At 46.0% G+C, this 19,648-nt stretch overlaps 1 protein-coding gene and 1 long non-coding RNA gene across 5 annotated transcripts; one reads left to right on the forward strand and one right to left on the reverse strand.

Annotated features, from left to right (window-relative positions):
- The first annotated feature begins 7,620 nt into the window (after positions 1–7,620).
- Positions 7,621–18,886, forward strand: MYOT (myotilin). Of its 2 annotated transcripts, none has more exons than XM_057409457.1 (9): positions 7,621–8,345; positions 10,341–10,491; positions 12,598–12,699; positions 14,679–14,722; positions 15,264–15,396; positions 16,322–16,529; positions 17,000–17,165; positions 17,765–17,898; positions 18,300–18,886. In XM_057409457.1, the coding sequence occupies exons 1-9, from the start codon at positions 7,909–7,911 to the stop codon at positions 18,470–18,472; spliced, it is 1,548 nt and encodes a 515-aa protein (XP_057265440.1). In that variant the 5' UTR covers positions 7,621–7,908; the 3' UTR covers positions 18,473–18,886. The 2 variants fall into 2 exon arrangements, with proteins under 2 accessions (XP_057265440.1, XP_057265441.1); XM_057409458.1 differs by lacking the exon at positions 7,621–8,345 and adding an exon at positions 9,069–9,229.
- LOC130599199 (uncharacterized) lies at positions 8,916–17,109 on the reverse strand. 3 transcript variants are annotated; one of them, XR_008972186.1, is made up of 5 exons: positions 14,651–14,737; positions 14,022–14,192; positions 11,524–11,884; positions 11,285–11,402; positions 8,916–9,055 (listed from the first exon to the last, which is right to left on the reverse strand). It is a non-coding gene; the product is annotated as an uncharacterized LOC130599199 (long non-coding RNA). The 3 variants fall into 3 exon arrangements; XR_008972185.1 differs by lacking the exons at positions 14,022–14,192; positions 14,651–14,737 and adding an exon at positions 16,970–17,109; XR_008972184.1 differs by having other exon boundaries at positions 14,022–14,672.
- Positions 18,887–19,648: the final 762 nt, after the last annotated feature.

The following is a 19,648-nucleotide window of genomic DNA, read 5'->3' on the forward strand; positions in this document are numbered from 1 at the left end:
GAGGAGACTGCCATGCTGTTAGTTATTAATGGAAGCACTACTGAGCCATGGAGGCATTGTATAGTATAACTACTGATGAACATAGGAAATATAAGTACATTTTAAACCATTTATGATACTCCCAAGCATGAACTCATAGCTCCAGTGGAGCAAATTCACAGTAACTAACTCCACAGTCAGTGGAGCTCTTTCTCTATCACCTCAGGGGAGATGTGGTTGTACCATCAGGTTCCCCATCCACACCTGGGCTTTCCCTATCTGCGTAGTATTTCTCCTGATGGACACAGAGGGGTGGGAGCTGAGATGGGAAAGAAAGCAAGGGCTGAAGGTCTTTATTCTGGCATTATAACCATTGGATTTCTTTCTCTCTTATTTTGAGCAGAGGCTTGTTCATCAGCACTTCCTGGTAAGTACAGTGCAGTTTGTGTCAGACATCTCATCAGTTACTTACCCCACACTTAGTTCTTGTCACCTTATCCAAGATAAAACAACAGTGCTCAGAGGGTAGCCAGAGATAACATCCAGTGTCAGATGTAGAGCTCTCGAGTTCTTAGTTTTGACACAAGCACCTGAAAGACCCCGATGCTTTTCTCAACAGAGTATCCTGCATGTTAAGGGAAAACTATCACCCATTCTGACCTGTAATCTTCTCTGAGGTTTAAACTTGAGCAAGAGAACACAAAATTGAGCCCAAGAAAATGTTCTTTGTTCCATTAAAGTCACAGGAGGAAAGACTCCTCCCTCAATTTTGCTCCTTCGGAATTCCTTGACTTCCTATGCGCTTTGCATCCCTTTTTATGCACTTCAGTGCTGCCAACCCCCGTCACTAAGTAACAGCCCTTCTGCAAGAACCACTTCCCACAAATTAACACTTGGCTTTGATGGTACAACAGCATGCCTCAATTTGTTATTCCAGAGGAAGTCTGCACCCTGGTTATTACAGAAGCTTTTCCAGAAGACTCTGGGATATTTAAATGTGTGGCTGAAAATGAATTTGGATCTGCAGCATCCAGTGCTCATCTCTCTGTGTCCCCAGGTAAGTACATGGGTTTCTTAGCTAAGCAACTAAGCACAAGAGAATTTGCTGCTGCTCAACATCAGGCAGAATCACAGATATTTGCCAAGCAGAAGCCAGACCCAAACACTTTGGTAGGCTCAAGAGAAACGTCCCAGAAATGCAGACTGCTTGGGTACCTCTCAAAACTGGAAGCAATTTGCTCTGTGTCTCTGCTTTTACCCTCTCTTCTTCCTAAGTCAAGGATGACAAGGTGCAAATGATGTCTCATCCCCGAGCTTCATCCCTTCAGGGATTCCAGCTTAGCCAATGCATTATCTGTACCTAACCTTGTTTATCATAACACATGACTGGTCTGGCTTGTGCTGAAAGCATCTCCAAACAGAGCAGCACCTCACATAAATCAAAGCCCACCAGCTGAGAAGGCAGGTTTGGCTGATGCAGCTGTGCAGGTTTCGGTCCATGCAGAGCACAGGCAGGCTGAACTCCCATCCACCTACACGGACAGGCCAGTTTCCCTTCCCCTGTTACCTCATCCCACTGTACTGGTGAACCAGCACTCACTTGTGGACACCTCTTCTTCCAGGAGCAAAAGAGCTGGAAAGCTTTGCAGGTGCTGCCCACAGGCCTGCTGTGCAAGTCACCATGAAGAAACCCACCTTCCCTAGGAACAGCCAGGCAGGAGCCAAGGAGCGAGACCTGGCTGGGCTGTCCTACAGCACAGAGCCCCCGGGCATGGGTGGTCGAGGAGAAGCCACAACCTTCGGGCAGATGAATTCCAAGAGTGAAGCTGATGATTTTCATGGAGCTTATGAGGATTCACCTCAGGCTTCACCTCTGCGGTAAGACAGCATCACATCCCGGGTTAGCTTTATACAATCCTTAGGGGATGGACTGTCTGGTGACCCCACAATTCAGCCATAAAGATCCTGAGACCCCATACATGAACAGGGAAAGAGGCAGATGCAGTAAACAGCATTTTCACCAGTGCCTATCTGTAAGTAACGTTAAAGCATGGCCCCAGATAATTCGTCTCTAGAAGACTTTTGGCGCCATAGCAGAGCATGAGGCAGAGGTGACAGTACCTGGGGTGCAGTTCTGTAGCCTCAGCCAAATGGCATCACCTCATGTTTCCATTTCCCATTCTGAATGAGAGCAATAAAACTCGAGATCCTGGCAGTGTGGTGCAGATGGTACCTGCAAAGCACTTTATGGAGGAAAAGCACTGAACCGGTGACCCACTGGATAGAATGCAAACTGTCCTGTGCCACAGCAGGGACACTCCCCACTCAGGACATGGAGGCTTTCCCCAAGGACAAAGTGTTCTATCTCATAACAAGGCTCGATCCAATTTCTGTCCCAAATGCAGCTCTCAAGTAGCTAATGCACTTACTGCATTGTTACTTATCCTGTTTCATTGCTCCACAGAAGCAAGTCAGAATGCACACCTTTCTTAGCAATTCCATCCCAATTTCTGTAGCGTTTCTCAGGTGTTTATAGGCAGAACAGAGACCTCAAATGGTGACAGTTAAGAGGTCCAAGGCCTGCAGAGTAAGTGTCCTCAGTTGTCTTTGTGAAGGCGAGAGCCACAAGGCAGACGTGTGCCTCCTCCCAGCTGAATGCCAGCGCTGCACTGCGGTGATCCTGTTACACTGTGTGTAAATGGATGTGTGGGACAGAAAGTGTTCTGTGGTATGGATTACTTTGGGATGTACTCAGCCACTTTAATTAAACTCAGTTATTTAACAGTTCTGAACACCCCTCTCCAAACTCACTACATGCAGCCTGCACGTGCTGTTGTCACCTTCAAGGATCACAAGCAGAGCGTGTGAAGGCAGCACACTGTTCAAGTCAACTCACCCTCAACTACCCCAGGTCCAACCACCTCGAGATAAGGCTGTTTGCTTGGGAGTACCTAATGCAGAACAACACTGCATTGCTTGGAATCATGACACGATGACTGTTTGAAACACGAGCACACTGCTAATAGTCTGCAGAGCAGAATTATAACCTTTATAAAATAATCATTAGCATAATTACCTCCTGGAAGGGATGGGGCAGCAGGATATATTTGATGCCTGTCCTTTTAGAACAGGAGTAGCTCTCCAGCCTCTCCTAAAGGCAGCAAGAAGCCTGTGTTTTGGCATTAATAACAGGCAAGCTGTGGGGAAGCTCGTTTAGATGATACTTGCTGCTCAGGATGCCTGCTTGGAAAGTTTATCACTTGCAGCAGCAGCAGGGAGCTGCAGCACCTGATACCCTGCATGAAGGGATATAAAATACCACCAAAATCAGCTCTTAAAAATTTGGGTTATCTAAAACATTAACTAGTCTAGAACTGCAGAGTGCTTTTGATTGACAGTGATGCTGAACCACATTTTGGAAGGCGTTTACATGTCTCAAGATACACCAAGAAAACTCTTAAAGTTTCTAGATATACCCATCTATGAGAGTTTAAATGTCTCTAAAGCCCACAGTCTTATTGCCATGTGCTTTGAAACATCATTCTGAATAGGTAGGACTCAGCATTGTAAATGTTGCTGCTACCTCAAACTAAGCAATCATCTCTAATGATGAGCTGTATAATAACTGTCTTGTTAGCCAGATTCAGCTGTGCAGCTCCCATGCAGCGTACATGGTTGCAACTGTATTACCAGAGACAAGAAGCAATACCAACAGTGTAGGACAGAACAAAGCTACTACTGAGAGTAACTATAAAGTGAATGGAGTCCTCATACTCATGGTCTACAAAACATTGCTTAGCAACAGCTACTCCACAAGAGCTACAAAGCGCAGCTCTACAGGACTTGTCACTACTAGCTAGTCCTTTCTGAGCCCTTTGTATCTGCAGCTTACAGTGGCCTTCCCAATAGCCTTAAAGAGGAAGAACAAAATCTATACTGATTAGTATTAATCATGAACTAATTATATATTTATATATTATATTTATATGTATACCCCCAGGTAGCTTTTAAGAGGCCCTAATAAATAAGCAAGAGACTCTTAACGTTTTATGTAGGCAGTTTCTGCTGTATGAGTCAAGCAGGAGAACCCAATCAGACCCAACACTGTTCATAGAAAGTAAACTGAAGCAGTGCAGAAAAGCTGCTTTCTAACACCACGCAGTGCTGGGCAGTGCTATTAAGTTACCTTAGCATAGGCTGGGAGGTTTATTCCTCTGCCTCTATCGGTTCAGCTTCTAGTTCTTTCAATGCTATTCCTGCCTTCTGGATCTCGTGTTTTCCTGTTCCTTCTCTTCCACGCAAGCCATCCTAGTCGTGTCCAGTCTTTAAGTGCATAAAGCGATGCCTTGTAGGCAGCTTCACTTCTCAAACAAGCAGACTGCACTCTCATTGAAGAGGATGAGATGCAGGGAGCCTGTGTGAGCACAGAGCCTGACCTTCAACATGCTCACAGCTCCCTACAGTCACCTTCTTTTAATACGCTGTGCAAACTAAAGGGGTTTTTAATCGTTATTGCTTAAAAAGCAAATTACCTCTCCAACCGCCAGCGCCTCACTTCCTCCCTTAATCACTCTCACGACGCGGAATTCGAGTAAATTAGCACTCAATTAACACCTGCCATGTAGATTTAGTTCACAAACAACAGGAGCTGATGTTTGAATACAAACACGAAGTGTGGATTAACTCCTGAAGCTCAGCTCTGCTTTAAGACCCATCAGCGCAGCAAAGGGAGGCAACTGAGGGACCCCGTGCAGCCCCGCTATGGGATGGGGGGTTTAAATAATAGTGTGTATGTTGGGCAAGAGCTGCTAAAGTATAATTAAGATAAATTAACATTATAGTTGTTTAAGTAAGATGTAATTAAGCATTGAGGCCCTTGATTAAAGGGATACAAATCACCTGACTTGCCAGCCAGCAGGATCTGTTGCTGTTCGGGTGAAAACACCACAGTTGCATCTTTTAATCCTAGAATGGTTTGTGTTGGAAGGGACCTTAAAGCTCATCCAGTTCCAACCCCTGCCACGGGCAGGGACACCTTCCACTAGAGCAGGTTGCTCCAAGCCCCTGCGTCCAACCTGCCCTTGAACACTGCCAGGGATGGGGCAGCCACAGCTTCTCTGGGCACCCTGTGCCAGCGCCTCAGCACCCTCAAAGGGAAGCATTGTTTCCTAACATCTCACCTAAATATCCCCTCTTTCGGGTTAAATCCGTTTTCCTTGTCCTGTCCCTACATGTCCTTGTAAAAAGCCCCTCTCCAGATTTCTTGTAGTCCCTTTAGGTATCGGAAGACTGTTACAAGGTCTCCTCAGAGCCTTCTTCAGGTTGAACAAGCCCAGATGTCTCAGGCTGTCTCCAGAGCAGAGGTGCTCTCTGAGCATCCTCATGGCCTCCTCTGGACTCACTCCAACAGGTCTGAGTAATCCAAGTAAATATCTGCAATAATATACACAAACAGCAACATAATCCCATAATATTTACCACCAAATGTATTTTATTTGCATTACCCCGTTTATGACCCTTCAGACAGATCCACCGGCACTGCCGCTGCTCTGATGAAGCAGAGGTGCGGGCAGCACCAGGCTTGGCCGGATCTGCTGCTGGGTGGTTGTTTAGAGATTTACCTCTGCCTTTCAAGTGTTGCCTTTAACCACGCAGCCTTACAAGCAGCAACAGAGCAGCGTCACTGCAGAGGTAGCTAACTAGCAAACGGATTAAAACAGGAATTCCAGTGAGATAACGAAGCGGGATTTACGGACGCGTCCCCGTTGCTGCCCCGTTCGGAGCAGCCGGGACTTCTCTGTCCTATAGCTCTCGCCTGCTCCAGTTCCCCTCGGGGCCGTCCGGGCATCGAGCCCCCTTCGCTTCCCCTTGGTGCGAGGAGAGACCCGAGGGTGCGGGATCGGGTCCTGCTGCTCCGGCGGGGGCCGGACGGGTGATCACTGACCGCGGGCACCTGCCAAGCCCCGCTCCCGCCCCTCGGGGACGGGAGACTCTTATTCTGACAGCGGTGACGGGCAGCGCGGTGCCACCCGCGGGCAGCGCATTAAAGCCGCGGCCGCGCTGCGGGGCCCCGTCCCGTTCCTCCCTCCCTCCCTCCCTCCGGTCGCAGCCCGGTGACAGCACCCAGGCGGTAGGTAAGGGGCTGCGGCTGGGGGGGGTCAGCGTCACCTTGCGCTCCAGAGCCGGTTAGGGAGCCGGAGTGAGATGGTGATGAGCGGGGGGCACCGTCGGGGCGGCGGTGGCAAAGGGAACGTGGGAGGCAACCATGGGGAAAAAGCGTTTTGCTGTTGTTACCGGTTGTTTTCGACTCGCAAGGTCAAAAGTCTCCTTGGATTTATGGCGTTTCTCCAGCCCAAATCAAGGTGGGATGATCTGAAGGACTTCCCCCTTGCTGTGAGCTAGTGAATCTGTGCACTCCTCTAAGTGCAGTATTCGAGCAAACAAAGCGATTCTAGAGAGCAAAGCGTTGGTTTCTGTGCACAGCCCGGAGGTTAAATGAATGGATCTGTGCACAGTTAACAATATAAAATGGTACCAAACCAAGATCCAACAAGTTTTTCTGCATCAGCAAACATGAGCATATTGTGGATATGCTCCTAAAATTTAAGCCAGCTTCAGATTCCACGAGCAAACCAAGGGGAAAGTCAGGGAATTTTTAGTAGAAAAGCTCTATTTCTGTGCAGTCAATTCACAATGTATGTTCACAATTACCTTTAGGAAGTGAAAGCTCTGAAGCTTTAAAAGGAGACTGATGTCTTCAGTCATCTCCCCCCGCCACGGGAATTTATGACCCCGCGGAGCCCTTCCTGAGCTCGGCAAGGATAGGGATACAATATACAGGGTATATATAGCAGTGAAACAGCTGAGCTCACTGGGGCAAGATTGCCATTTTTTCCAGCACATGTAACTGTGTGGGTTTATAGTCTCGCTTTTTATTAGCAGCTTTACGTTTATTCTGGGGGTTATTTAGTTATCCTGGTGCTCAAGTTCAGTTCTGATCAGACTTGCTCAGTTCTCTCTAGTGAAGCTTTCCTGGGTTTTAGAGTTGATGGAAAACCTGGGGTTAGATATTAAGGACATGCAGAATAACTACAGGAGCTCCAAGCATCTTGGCTTGCCCTATTTTATCCTGCAACTATGTCATGCTGGTAATTATTAGCCCTAACAGCAAATCTGGACAAGCACAATCCTTGGCATTCCAGTGCCAAATATGAATTGGGTATAAAAAGCTGTGAATTCAAAACCCATTAGAGAAGAAATGAGAATACTTAAGTTTCAAAGGTTTAGGCTTAAGAGTGGGACTGGTTTTATGCTTTCCTATGGAATAAGGAGTTTCTCAGCACAAATGGCCAATTCTCTGAGCACATGTAGTATTTTGACAGGGCACAAAGCTGTATGAGCCAGAGATCTTTAGTTAAGACGATACATGGCAAAATACCCTGCTTAGCAGTAGTACTTACAGTCATCTATAGTGTTATGAAGGTGATGGTCCTCTCAATAAACCCATTGCTGTTTCCTTTACTGGGCTCTTGCAGATAAGAGCCCTGCACCCGAGTCAGAGTGCATGACCTGGTATTGGAATCCAAAATGTTCATACAGTCCTGGAATAGTTCTCATCAATCCTAAATCTCTTCATTTTAAGCTCAAGCTTTAATTGTCTGAACTTCCTCCACTTTGGATTGCTCATGACTGCTCACAACACAGTATTTTTGTGGTTCAGATGGTGATGTGCGATTTATTTTATCTGTATTGTCTTCCTTAAGGGAAAATCCACACCAAGAAAGCCTCTATTCTGCAAGGCAAGGGTTCCATTCTATCCAGGAGCCCAGCCAAGACAGCTTTCGTGGCCTACCACCTAGTTTTTACCAGGCACCCATCCAAAGCCAGTTATCACCAACAAAAACCCAGGACAGCCGCGAAACCTCTCCTATGAGTGTCCCTAATTTCCCATCCGTTTCCTCTATGTGTCAACCAACCATGTTTAACTACGAGCGTCCAAAACACTTTATCCAGTCTAAGAATGTGTGCCAAGGGCAACAGCAGCCTCCGGGACCCGCAGCCTCTACCGAGTCAAGCAGACAACTCAAACAATCCTCCATCCTAATACAGCCTCGTAACCCCAGCGGGCAGAAATTCTCCTCCTCGTCATCGCTGAGCTCTTCAATCACGCTCTCCTCGCCCTCCTGTAGTGCCCCTAAGGAATCCACATATCCCGTCACTCCTGCATCCGCGCAGTCTCCTGCTAGCTCCTCATCCGGGCAACGGCTTATATCCATGCCTAACCAACCCCCCGCAGCATTCCTGTGCTCAGTGCTACCCTCGCAGCCCGACTATAACAGCCAAACTCCTTCTCCTATGGAACCTCAGTAAGTATATACAGGCTTCTAACCTCCCCTTGCTTTCCTCTGGCCTGGCCTCTCCCGTGCACTGACCACCCCAAATCCAACCATCTGGTGAAGCGCCGGCTTGGCCGAAGCCAATGGTACAACCCCCATTGACTTCTGATGTTTGAGGGAGGACTCTGCATGATTCGGGTTAGGAGGCTGAGTGCTTGCCCTTGGTGTCTGTGTGGGACAGATGGGTATCCGACCAGGAATTAAACTGCACAGCAGTCATGTCAGGGGCTGCTGGGCAGCTTTTCTGGAGTCAGTTTGAACAGTTCAGTTTGATTTGATGTAAAACTCTTATTTAAGGGTCTTCACAAGAGGATGGACACCCATCTCAAATGAGTTTCTCTCAGCAAACATGGCTCATGGATGGGGAGGGAGGGGGGAAGGCAGTAGTAATCCCACATCTAACCAAGGTTCCTAGTAAGTCTCAGCAGTACCTTCATGTTCCACATCACGATGGGACTCTATGCTCTCCTACAGTACAGTTTTCATTAATCATAACAGGAAGGCGGCCACATGAAAACTTTACCCCTTCAGACCAAAGCCTAAATTCTTTCCTGAAGATGTATTATATCATTTTTCCTTTGGGCTGCAATCCAAATATCTTCCAAGGTCAATGAGATGTCAGAGGGAGCTGGGTCTTGCCTTCTCACCACTTGTATTCCTGCCAATATTAGCTGGAAGTCCTGCAGAAAGTCAGTGTGGAACACACCACGCTCAACCGAGGATGTTAGAAAGGTGATAGGGGCTGGGGTCCTGCTGGCTTGGGTATAAATCCAGGTTTAAGTTCCAGTTTGTGGCCAGGGAATCTGAACGGTTGTGGGATTTCTTTGAATCACAGTATTGTGCGCAGCGGAAAGGTAAGGCTGAGTGCGCTGTTGCTTAATAGTACTGCAGGAGTGTGTGGGGTTAGTTATGCATCTGGAGTAACTGCTGGGTTCTGTGTGTAGTGTGGGGCTGTTTTCATAGCAAAGAGCTTTAGTGCCTCATTGTGCTTTTCATATCAGCTGTTCTTCAACACAGCATCCTGTGAGTTGAGGAATTATTTTCCTTATCATGCTCCACATTGTCAGATGGGGACAGGAGATGCATTAATCTGTTGGGCAAATTATTAATGTTTTAAAGTTGTAACATGGGCGAGTTATTAAGTCCAAACAGTGCTGGGAATACATACCAGAATTATAACTTGAATAGTATGATGATGGTATTGCATTGCAATGATAATTGAATAGAAATAATTGCTGAACACAACTGCAGCATCGGGGCCATGCTGTGTGTAGCAAACCAGGTTGGACCCTGTCAGCACAGAGTGCTCTGACCTCGAGCAGATGTATTTTGAAGGATGTTCCTCCTTTTCTAGCACCTTTCAGGATCAAGTCTAACTCCAAAACTTGACCATGTCTCTTGACTATGGATTACAGGACAGGGCCATGTGATGGGGTCCTAAAGACCCAGCCTGGTTTACAGTAAGCCCAGCTATTGACCATCTGGACAGAAGTGCTATGGAAAGTAGCTTTCTGGGGCCAAGAGGAAAAGGACAACTAATAAGCTATTTGCTCATACCCAGTCAAGTAGTTTGTGACCTTGTTGAGGATTTGCAGCACCAGGGCTTTACTAACAATGGTAATTGCAAAGGAATGCAGTTTCTGAGGAAGAACTTGCTCCCAAATGGGCCACATTGCTAGCGCACATCTGAGGCCTGGCAGGGGCCACTGCAGGGTGTAGAGATGCTGAACAGCCACCCACAGCAAACTGCTGCGAGTGCTGTGGGAGGAACTCAGTGATTTGGTTTGACCGTGATGTTTCCCCTTTTGATACCCAGTTATGCCACCCAGCCTACCTATCTCCCAAATGCTTTAGGTGTTCATTTGAACTACAGTTTCTAGATAGCAGGTTCATCTTGCGTGCGTTCTGTGAAGCTGTCAAGCAGGCCTACAGAAATAACTTTGTTTTCTCTTCCTGCATGAGCAGTTACTCACAACCAATGTATAACAAACAAGCTAGCATCAACTCTATGCAGAAGACTTCAGACCATGAAATTCGAGGAACAAAAGAGGCCCTCATTCAGGACTTGGAAAAGAAACTCCGATGCAAAGACAACCTTCTCCAGAATGGCAACCAGGTAAGGGAAACCTGCTGAGGGAAGAACCAGCTTCCTCTGACTCTTGGTAGCGCAAGCGGGGATGTGGAGAATAGTTCTAGTGCCCAGAGGCACTCCAAACTGAGCAGAAAGTGGAAGGAAACGCTGGAGGAACACTGCCCAAACACTGAATGAATGGCAAGAGATGGTTGCTGTAAATCTGTCTGTAGGTATGTACTGTGGCAACTGAATGTCTGCATCTCCCATGACATCAGAAAGGGATGTGTTAACTTCTGAAAGCCATCTGATGCAGCAAGATGGGTTTAATCTGCTATTGCCTTTCCTCTTATCCTACCTTCTTGGCTAGCACACACCATTCAAGCTGTCTTTGAATTTGTGCAATCAAATCAATAAGGCCAGGACTGGGAGAAAGGTACCTGTTTAGAGCCATGGTATGAACTTGAACTCTGCTGGTGATTCTGCTGGGCATCACATCTACAGACTAGAAACCCAAGGAGAATCCCTCAGTTCTCCAGACACCATCTCACCCTGGCTTTCTATGCTGGGGTTAATAAACCACCCAGAATCATTAGACACTTAGAGAAGTACCAATATTTGAAAGCTCATTCTAGAGACCATCACCACACGTGGTAAACCTCTTTGCTTGGGTTTTATATGAACAGAAAATCAAAGAAATTACATGAGCTTTCATCATCAAATCTTATCTCCTATAAGAAGGACTCTTAGTCTCACTACCTACTTATTTGTTCTGCAAAGGGGAAAAATGCAATCCCCTTTACCAAGAAATCCAACTCTAGGAGAAAAAATTGCTTACCAGTAGGGAAGCCCATAACAATAAGCTAAAGTGAGCAGGTCTCTAATGCGGGAACCTTCCTGCTGGCTGGAGGCAGACAGGTAAAAGCCCAGTGTTTATAGTTTCCATCTTCTTTTCGCTGGAATATAAAAGAGTTTTTCCATTACCATCAGCAGGAACAGGTTTGTGTCACATATATTACTTTAAACATTGAAGGAAAAAGAATATATGAGGTCAAATCTGACTTAATGTGTCCTTACCAGGAACATCCTATCTGCTGTAGGAAAGCCTGCCATTGCAAGCCAGCTTTTCTTCCCATAGGAAGCCAGGCTAAAAATAAGGCTTATGCAATCGCTGTGCTGTGTCCTCCTCCCCTTGTCCTCCAACAACGTCTGAACCAACTGGCCAATCTCAGCCACACTTGATACAGCCACAATGACCTCGGGGATATTAAGCTCTCATAGGTTTTCCAAGAGCTCTCTCATTCTCTTCTAAAGAAAAGTCCCAGAAGCCTCCTTAAACCTTTACCTACCCAGTAGTAGCTACACACACGTCCCATACACAGAGCAGAAACCCAGTGAGAGCTTGTCCTTGCATCACAAAATCAAACCCAAGGTAAACCTTGTGGGAAGTGAAGAATCAGGTGCTCTGGTGCTCAGGGGACTGATGGGCTCTTCTAAAATAACCCAGATGACAGAACTTGAATTTAACCCCTCTCATATTTATCCCTATGTGCTGCATCTGTATTATAGGAACTTATTGTTCCTACTGAAACATGTTCTTGCCTTCTCTCAGCATTCCATCAGGGGCTGTTGCACTGGCATAAGCTTCCCTTGTGCTCTCAGGGGTAGTGGTGCTCCCCTCTGGCTATGTCTGCTGCTAGTGTGGCTCTTGCTTTACTGGGGCTATGTGAGATAGCATCCATCATGGCTCTAGCTCCTGAAGTAAATCCACAGCTGAATGACTTGGAAAGTTTTCCCAGCTCTAACAGAATGGTACCCTGGGACTTACTCTGGCTTCTGAGATAATGCCATCAGTTACCCATAAATAATCGCAGTGGAGAAAGAGGAGGGGTGGAAGGCCACAGATGGCATTAGAGAGGCTTTGATGAACAGGCAGTTTAATCTTTGATGCATTTCAGTGCTGTATATATTGAGGCTGACTTCAGCAGGCATCACAGACTGCAAACCCTCTGGAACAGACGGGGGGGTTCTATTCAGCCACTGCTCCCATTGACAACACCCTGAATTTGTGGCATATTAATACGTTCTTACAAGCTGACCTGAAATAGGGAATGGACTTCTGACTAGAACTCCTCTCCACTCTGCTTGAAGCGATTAACTTATGAAGAACGAATGGCTCGCAGGCTGCTCGGACCAGTAAATGCTGCATCCGTGTTGGAAACACAAAGTGAAGACAACATGCAGAACGCACAGGTAAAAGGGGACCTGTCTCTAGAACAGTGATTTCCTGGTGATTGTGCTGTGGCTTGCTTGGACCTGAGCAGGGCAGAGAGATGGGGTTTATCCGGTAACAGTGCAGCAGATGGAAGGGGACTGCTCTCACTTTAGGGGGTTTTTTGGGTGGTGGTGGCAGGAGGAGGGAATTTAAACACCATCCCCTTGCTGGGCCTGATCTGTAGGAATAACCTCACCAAGGAAGAATTACAACAGCTGCTGCACAGCACTGTGGGGTGACAGGCAGGGAGCAGCACAGTGAGTGATACAGGTACCAACTCTAACAGCCTGAGTTCAGGCAGGGCCAGGGCAGCAAGATTTACACCTGTCACTGCTCGGAGCAAGTGACATTCACTACATGAGGTCAGGGCCTTGGGGTGGGATCAGTTGAGTTTTAGCCCCTCCAGGGGCCTGCATTCATTAAGAGGAAGCAAAGCAGTTATTTTAGCAGCCCACACGCTGACAGAAGAGAATCTGTCGCTCCTGGCATCTTCAAAAGCATCTTAGTTGGAGACTTGCATCACTCATTGGTTATTCAGGCCAGTTAAAAGCTCTCTTTGGCACTCCTGTGATCAAAGTTAGTGGAAATGTCTGTGATGTGTGCACCGGGTACCTGTGCAGCCAAAGAAAACATCCTTCCTGCTGCGTGCCCATAGAGCCAGCAGCCTGGCACGCACCTTCCAAAGTGTGGTTAGCAAAACTCTTCCCTAGAAGAAACACTTAAGATCACAGCAAGGGAGGAATACGGCATTTGAGCTATTTATCCCCAGTAATCACCTGACAAGAGTAGGTAAGAAGGGAACATTACGGATGTCAGTGCAAGGAAAGCCCTATCTTTTGCAGATAACAAGGAAAGAGTCAGTCAAAACAGGGTAACTGACAGCTTTTAGGATGTGTGAAATGCTGCATAAAAAGGAGCACTGGGAGATGGGGAGACCTTATTCCCATTGTTCAGTCTTATTTTTAAATACTGTAGTCACTGATGCATCACTCAGCTTCCTGATTCCTCAGGAACTTAACTACACAGTCAGTCCATATAATAGAGCATTAAAATTAGCAGCAGCTCCATCACTACAGCATCATCTCATAAGACAAGTAATTGTACAGAAGTTGTGTAAATGAGCAGATACAAGCCATTGCCTTTGCTTGAGTTCAGTCCAGCAAACCCCTCATTCACATAAATGCTTTCCCTGAACTTCAGGCTGCTTCTGTGCTTGAAGCTTAAACCCTGGCTTAAATGTTCTACAGAACTAGACTACAAGCACAGAACCAAGCATCATAATGGCTAATTGCAAACACACCAGAAACTTCCATGCAGCATCTCCTCTGTCTGACTCCATTGCTAAAAGGAGTCACTGGTAATAAACTGCATTTCCAGACGTGTAAGTTCCTAGCAGGGATCAGTCCTGGGTATGGAGCAGATTCACTCATGTGATGGTGGAGTTGTCAGTGAGCTTACTTGGTGCTGTGATCTAGAAAGAGAAAAATTTTCCAGCTCAGCATGCGTCCATTGCTCTTGGTACCATATTTAAGTGGGCACAATACAGTGCTCTTGCCAGCGATTCCACTTCTATTCCTGCTATAGGGAAGGACACTCTGTACTTTGCTCTCATTTTAGATACTGCTGGTAGTACTATTCCCCTCTAACAAAGGTTATTGGCACACAAGGCCTTTGGCCGGCCAAACAAAAGCTGCTGCACCTATCACCTGTGCAGAGTGATGAGGAGTTGTGCCATCCTATTAATAGTACTTGTTACTGTCATAGCAAAGCTAAGGGTGAAAGCAGTGTATTAGCTCCTGATGCGAGTTCCTCTACCTCTTATCCCGATGACTCCTGAAGAATTCAGTTTGCTTTTAAGCAGCAATCAGTACATGACATTAAAACGGCTTCTTGTTCAGTCTATAGATAAAACTTTCTGTGTTAACTCACCTCTTGCTCTCCTCTTTCCAAACACCAGAACGCAGAAAACATCAGACTGCAGATTCCTACAACACACGTAAGGTAATGCATAAACTATGTAAGAGTTGCTGTGCTACCTCAAGACCTTATTTCAACTGTTTGTAGACAATGTTGGTTTTATTTCACTACTTATCACCTTTTATAAAGTAGTAATTACAAAGTCCCTTTCTTCTTTTCAACAAAAACTCTACCATTTATGATGCCTTTGATCTTAATCCAGTCAATTCTAAGTATAACACTGGAGGTTTAAAGGCTCAGTGTACCTAGGGCAAATATGCTTCGTATTCTGGAAGGTTACTCTCTAGTCACAGCAAGGTCTGACAATGTAAATGCTGAAACACAGCCTTGTAAGTTCTTTTGGATATTAGGCCAAAGATGAAGGCTTCATCGGTCTTGTTTCTGTGTTGAACAACTTGAGCAAGATAAGTGGTTATCAAAGCCCATGCCTTCCAGCTGAAAACCAAACCAGAACCGTAGTGTTGGACTCCTGAATGTGTTGAGGGCCTTCAACTGCAGTCAGTGTTTTATGTCATTCGTGCTGTGGTAACTTGTACACAATCAGCTTTTCCTGCCCACTTTTCAGGAGCAGACCATCCTCAAGAGGAGATGAACGTGGACACGACTCAATCCAGGAGAAGTTTTTCCAGCCACGTTTTACGCAAGTGCCTGAAGACGTGATTATTGAGGAGGGGCGATTCTGCAGGCTCGACTTCAAAGTAATGCCAGCCTTTCCCTTGCAGTCCCATTAGCTCTGTGGGGTGTGTGGCACGGAAGGGTCTCTGGACGGCAGTGCCTATGCATGTTTGCAAGCCAGAGCACTGATGGCAAATGGTACAATGTCTCTCCAGGCAGTGTAAACCTAGAAACAGGAGATGGTGAAATGTTTTCCCCTTGGAAGATGTAAATGTAATGAGTTGCATGAGAATATGGTTAAAGTTAAGAGTGGTAAATACAGCCCACCACCTTCTCTGAGGTAACTGTGCCCTTGTTGGAGCAGATAATCTGGCAAGAAAATGCCCTAATTACAAACAGACAAAATGGCCTGAAACTGCACGGCCGTTGTACCAACCCTAGGGTAAGAAAGAACCTAGATCTGCACATGCAACTTCATTGCAAAGGCTGTTTGCTGGTTGTGGTTTGGCTTGGTTTCCCTTAATCACTTCCAATCTCTTTCCTTAAGTAAACTCTTGCCAGACTTGGCATTTTGCTGCAAATTGCTTAACTTCTGAATGTTGTGGACAACCTGCAGCATGTCTGCAGGACAGCTTATTTACATCTATTATCAAAAGAGTGTGATATCAGCACTGCTGACAGTGAGAGCTGTGGCATCAAAAGGGAGAGTTTCCCCTTCCACGAACCCACAATGAGTACCTGGCTAATCAAAGCTACCTTACAAGATGGGTCAGGGGGTTGTAGGACCAGCCTCTATCGTCTTGAAGCTAAAGCTCATCTTTCCACAGCACTTCAGAAGCCTTCCTCTCTGTGCAGCTCCACGTTAATATTCAAAAGTAGGCAAGACTGTAAAATTTTGTGGTAGGATCATGATTTGATCATTTATGGGCATCAAAATCCCCATAACATTGAAGAGCCTTATAGTCCAAAACCTGTTTTAACTCTTCACTGCTTTTCTCTCCTTCACAGGTCAGTGGGCTGCCAACTCCAGATGTGATGTGGTATCAGAATGGAAGGATGGTTCATCAAGATCAGTTCCATAAAATGATAGTGTCAGAAAAGGGATTCCACTCATTTATTTTTGAGGCTGTCAAGTCCTCTGATGCAGGGACATACGAATGTGTGGCTGTCAACCGTGCAGGAGAAGCATCTTTCGCAGTAAAAGTGGAAGTCATTGGTAAGACTGAGAGCACTGATAACTACCTGACCACACATGGCAAATCTCAGTAGTCTAATGCTTTCCTCCATGCATTTGGAACATAAACCAATTAAGAAGCAGAGCTAGATCTCTATATATTCAGTCTCAAATGACAGCAAACCCCTTACCTTTTCCAAGACTGTTTTAAAACATACATCCAGGATGCCATATTTCTTCAAATCCCTTTTGATGGGACATTTAGATGTAGTGGGATGTCCAGAATTTGGGAGCTGTTAATCTCCCAAGACGAATAACCTATGTTGACTGACTCTCCTCCTAAACTGGATTGTGTCTACTATACCCTTATGCTCATGGGAATTGCCTATATGCTAAGGAGATGCAGTAAGGAGCATGTGCCCCACTGAATTAACATTCTGATATCTTAAAAACCAAGCCTGACATTAGCATTCAGTACTTACAGTAACTCCTCTTTATCTTCTTTAATTTAGCCAAAGAACACCACACGCCGCCAACTTTCATCTTCAAGCCACAAAGCAAAAAGGTTTTTGAAGGAGATACAGCCAGACTCGAATGCCAGATCTCTGCTATCCCAACACCCAGGATTTACTGGAAAAGAAACAACGAAATGGTACAATATAATACAGACCGAATAAGGTATCCCACTAATGAGTTGGTGTGTTAGAAAACAATAACCAGTATTTGTTAAGCCAAAATTGGCTGGTTTTAAAAGCAGCAAGCTGGAAAGCTAGATCTGCCCCTTGTTTATGACACACAGTGACCAGGACCATAAGTCTTGGTTTTGAGGGCACAGAGAGAAAACTGTGACTAGATGCCACACTGAATTCTAGCAGCAGTTACAAGGCCCACGCAGAAGCCTGGCCTTAGGATTGAAACATGCAATGCATCCATCATGTGCTGATGCAATGGAGCTACAAAAGGGCCTTGATGCTACATGATATGATTCACATGATGTCAATCACACATTGGTTTGGGTTGGAACAGACCTTCAAGCTCATCCAGTTCCAACCCCTGCACAAGCAGGGACACCTTCCAGTAGAGCAGGTTGCTCCAAGCCCCGTCCAACCTGACCTGGCATCACTAGTGGCTGACAATACAAATGCAGTGCTGAAGTCTAAATAGCCCTGCAAGAATCGTTCTAGGACTTGCTCAGTTCCTCAGCATGTAAGCTGTCTCTCTGATTTCAATGTCTTCTCTCCTTATGCGGCACTTACACAAACACCTTCACTTTTCAGCTTGTTACATGACAACACTGGAAGGATTTGCCTCCTGATTCATAATGCAAACAAGAAAGATGCTGGTTGGTACACTGTGTCTGCTGTCAATGGAGCAGGAGTAGCCACATGCCATGCCAGGCTAGAGGTTGCAAGTAAGTACCACATCACAGTGCCACAACCACAACTGAAACTGCCCCTGGCATTCAGAGCAGACCCTCAAGGTGAACCTAATGAAGCTTAGAGTGCTGGGAGGATTGCTTTCCAAAGATAGTGACCCAGACAAAATGTAACTCTCTCAGGAAATCTCTTTTGCTGAGTGTCAGGACACTGTGATGTGTCCTTTGAACGCTGTTTGTTATCTGCACTGTTTAAAGACTACAGTTTGATGCCAAGAAGGAAGGTGAATATAAATCTCTGGTGTCTGAGATATGGGCTTGGTCTGTTAAATTCTTCCTAAGGGTTTGCCAGTTTATGCTGCAGATAAAAAGGAACTGGGTTGCTCTGCCCTGAGTCTTTCCACAGACACTGAAGGAGGCTTTTTTCTCTCTTCCAGCACACACAAACAAGCCACTTCCAGCCCCAAAGCAGTTACGGGTCCGACCAACTTTCAGCAAGTATTTGGCACTTAATGGAAGAGGACTGGATGTGAAACAAGCTTTCTCACCAGAAGGAGAGTTTCAGCGGTTGGCTGAGCAGTCGGGACTGTATGAAAGTGATGAACTTTAACTGGAAGAGGAGATCTCACACCTGTAAGAGACAATTACAACATAGATGCAGTTAACTGGTGATTGCCCTCATTAGCAAAATACCTATCTACAGATTTCTACTTTCTCGCACATTCAGCTCTTCCCCTTTTACCATATTAGAGTTTATTTATATGGTTTGGTGACTGTAACCATTTACTGAGGATTGTATTTGAACTATAAAGCCTAAGAAAGCAGGCTAACTAGCTTGTACGAGCGTGGGTGGGTTTAGGTCTACCTGTACTTGGTTACATGCTGAAGTAGGTTGGTTTGTACTGCTGCTCTAATATCACTCTTGATCGTATCAGAAGTCTGTGCTGTCTGAATACTAAACCCAAATAGATTAGAGTGTTTTTATGAGAATAAATTAGAGGCAAATAAACCTTTGAGTAGCCAACATCAGCCGTGAGTCTTCCTTGATCTGTTAAAACCAGCTTGCATGTGTCTAGCATCAGCTGCAGCCTGGCAAAGGTAGATTTTTACCCTCTAAAGTCTGCCACTGCTTCCCTCCCCTCTCTGCTCCCCCCGTTGTTTCTCTTCTAATACCTATAAACTAGATGCTGGCACTCCCTTACCACTAAACCATGTCAATGAGGCACCATTAATCCTCTTTCTCCTCGCACACTTGACCTGAAAGCTGCCCTGCATCATCTGAAGCTTTAAAGCTATGTTTTCCCTCCTTGCTCCGTTAATCAAGGCTGTGACTTACCTGACTGTTGACTCTCAACAACCTATTGCTTTGGATCCTCCAAATGGTTTGTGCGGTGCTATTCACAGCCACCTTGCTCAGAATGACAACCACAAATACCATGAAATGCGATTTTGCCCACTCCACCAAGCCTGATCTCTGAAGATTTTTCCACTGTGCTTCCTAAAAGGACACGGCTGAGGCTAGAACGAGCTCCTGGGGGTTGCACAGCAGCACTGCTGCTTGTCAGCAAGCCCCACAGCATCTTCCAGCATGGAAAAAATGAAGCCTCCGCTTCCCCCCAGCACTGCAGTGCCGTTAAATAAACCCCCAGCTCTGAACAGCGCGATGCTATTAAACTGCTCACAAAACACAACAGCTCGATCCCCATCCTTCATCTTCCTCCTCCCCCGGGCTGCCCGGGCAATGAAATACACTGAAGTAAGTCCTGCAGTGGGTCTGAGCTGATCA

This window comes from Pezoporus wallicus, unplaced genomic scaffold (genome assembly GCF_028554395.1).
Source record: "Pezoporus wallicus isolate ANWC-B61680 ecotype Strahan unplaced genomic scaffold, APGP_CSIRO_Pwel_v1 contig_8166, whole genome shotgun sequence".
In the NCBI taxonomy this organism is placed as follows: Eukaryota; Metazoa; Chordata; class Aves; order Psittaciformes; family Psittacidae; genus Pezoporus; species Pezoporus wallicus.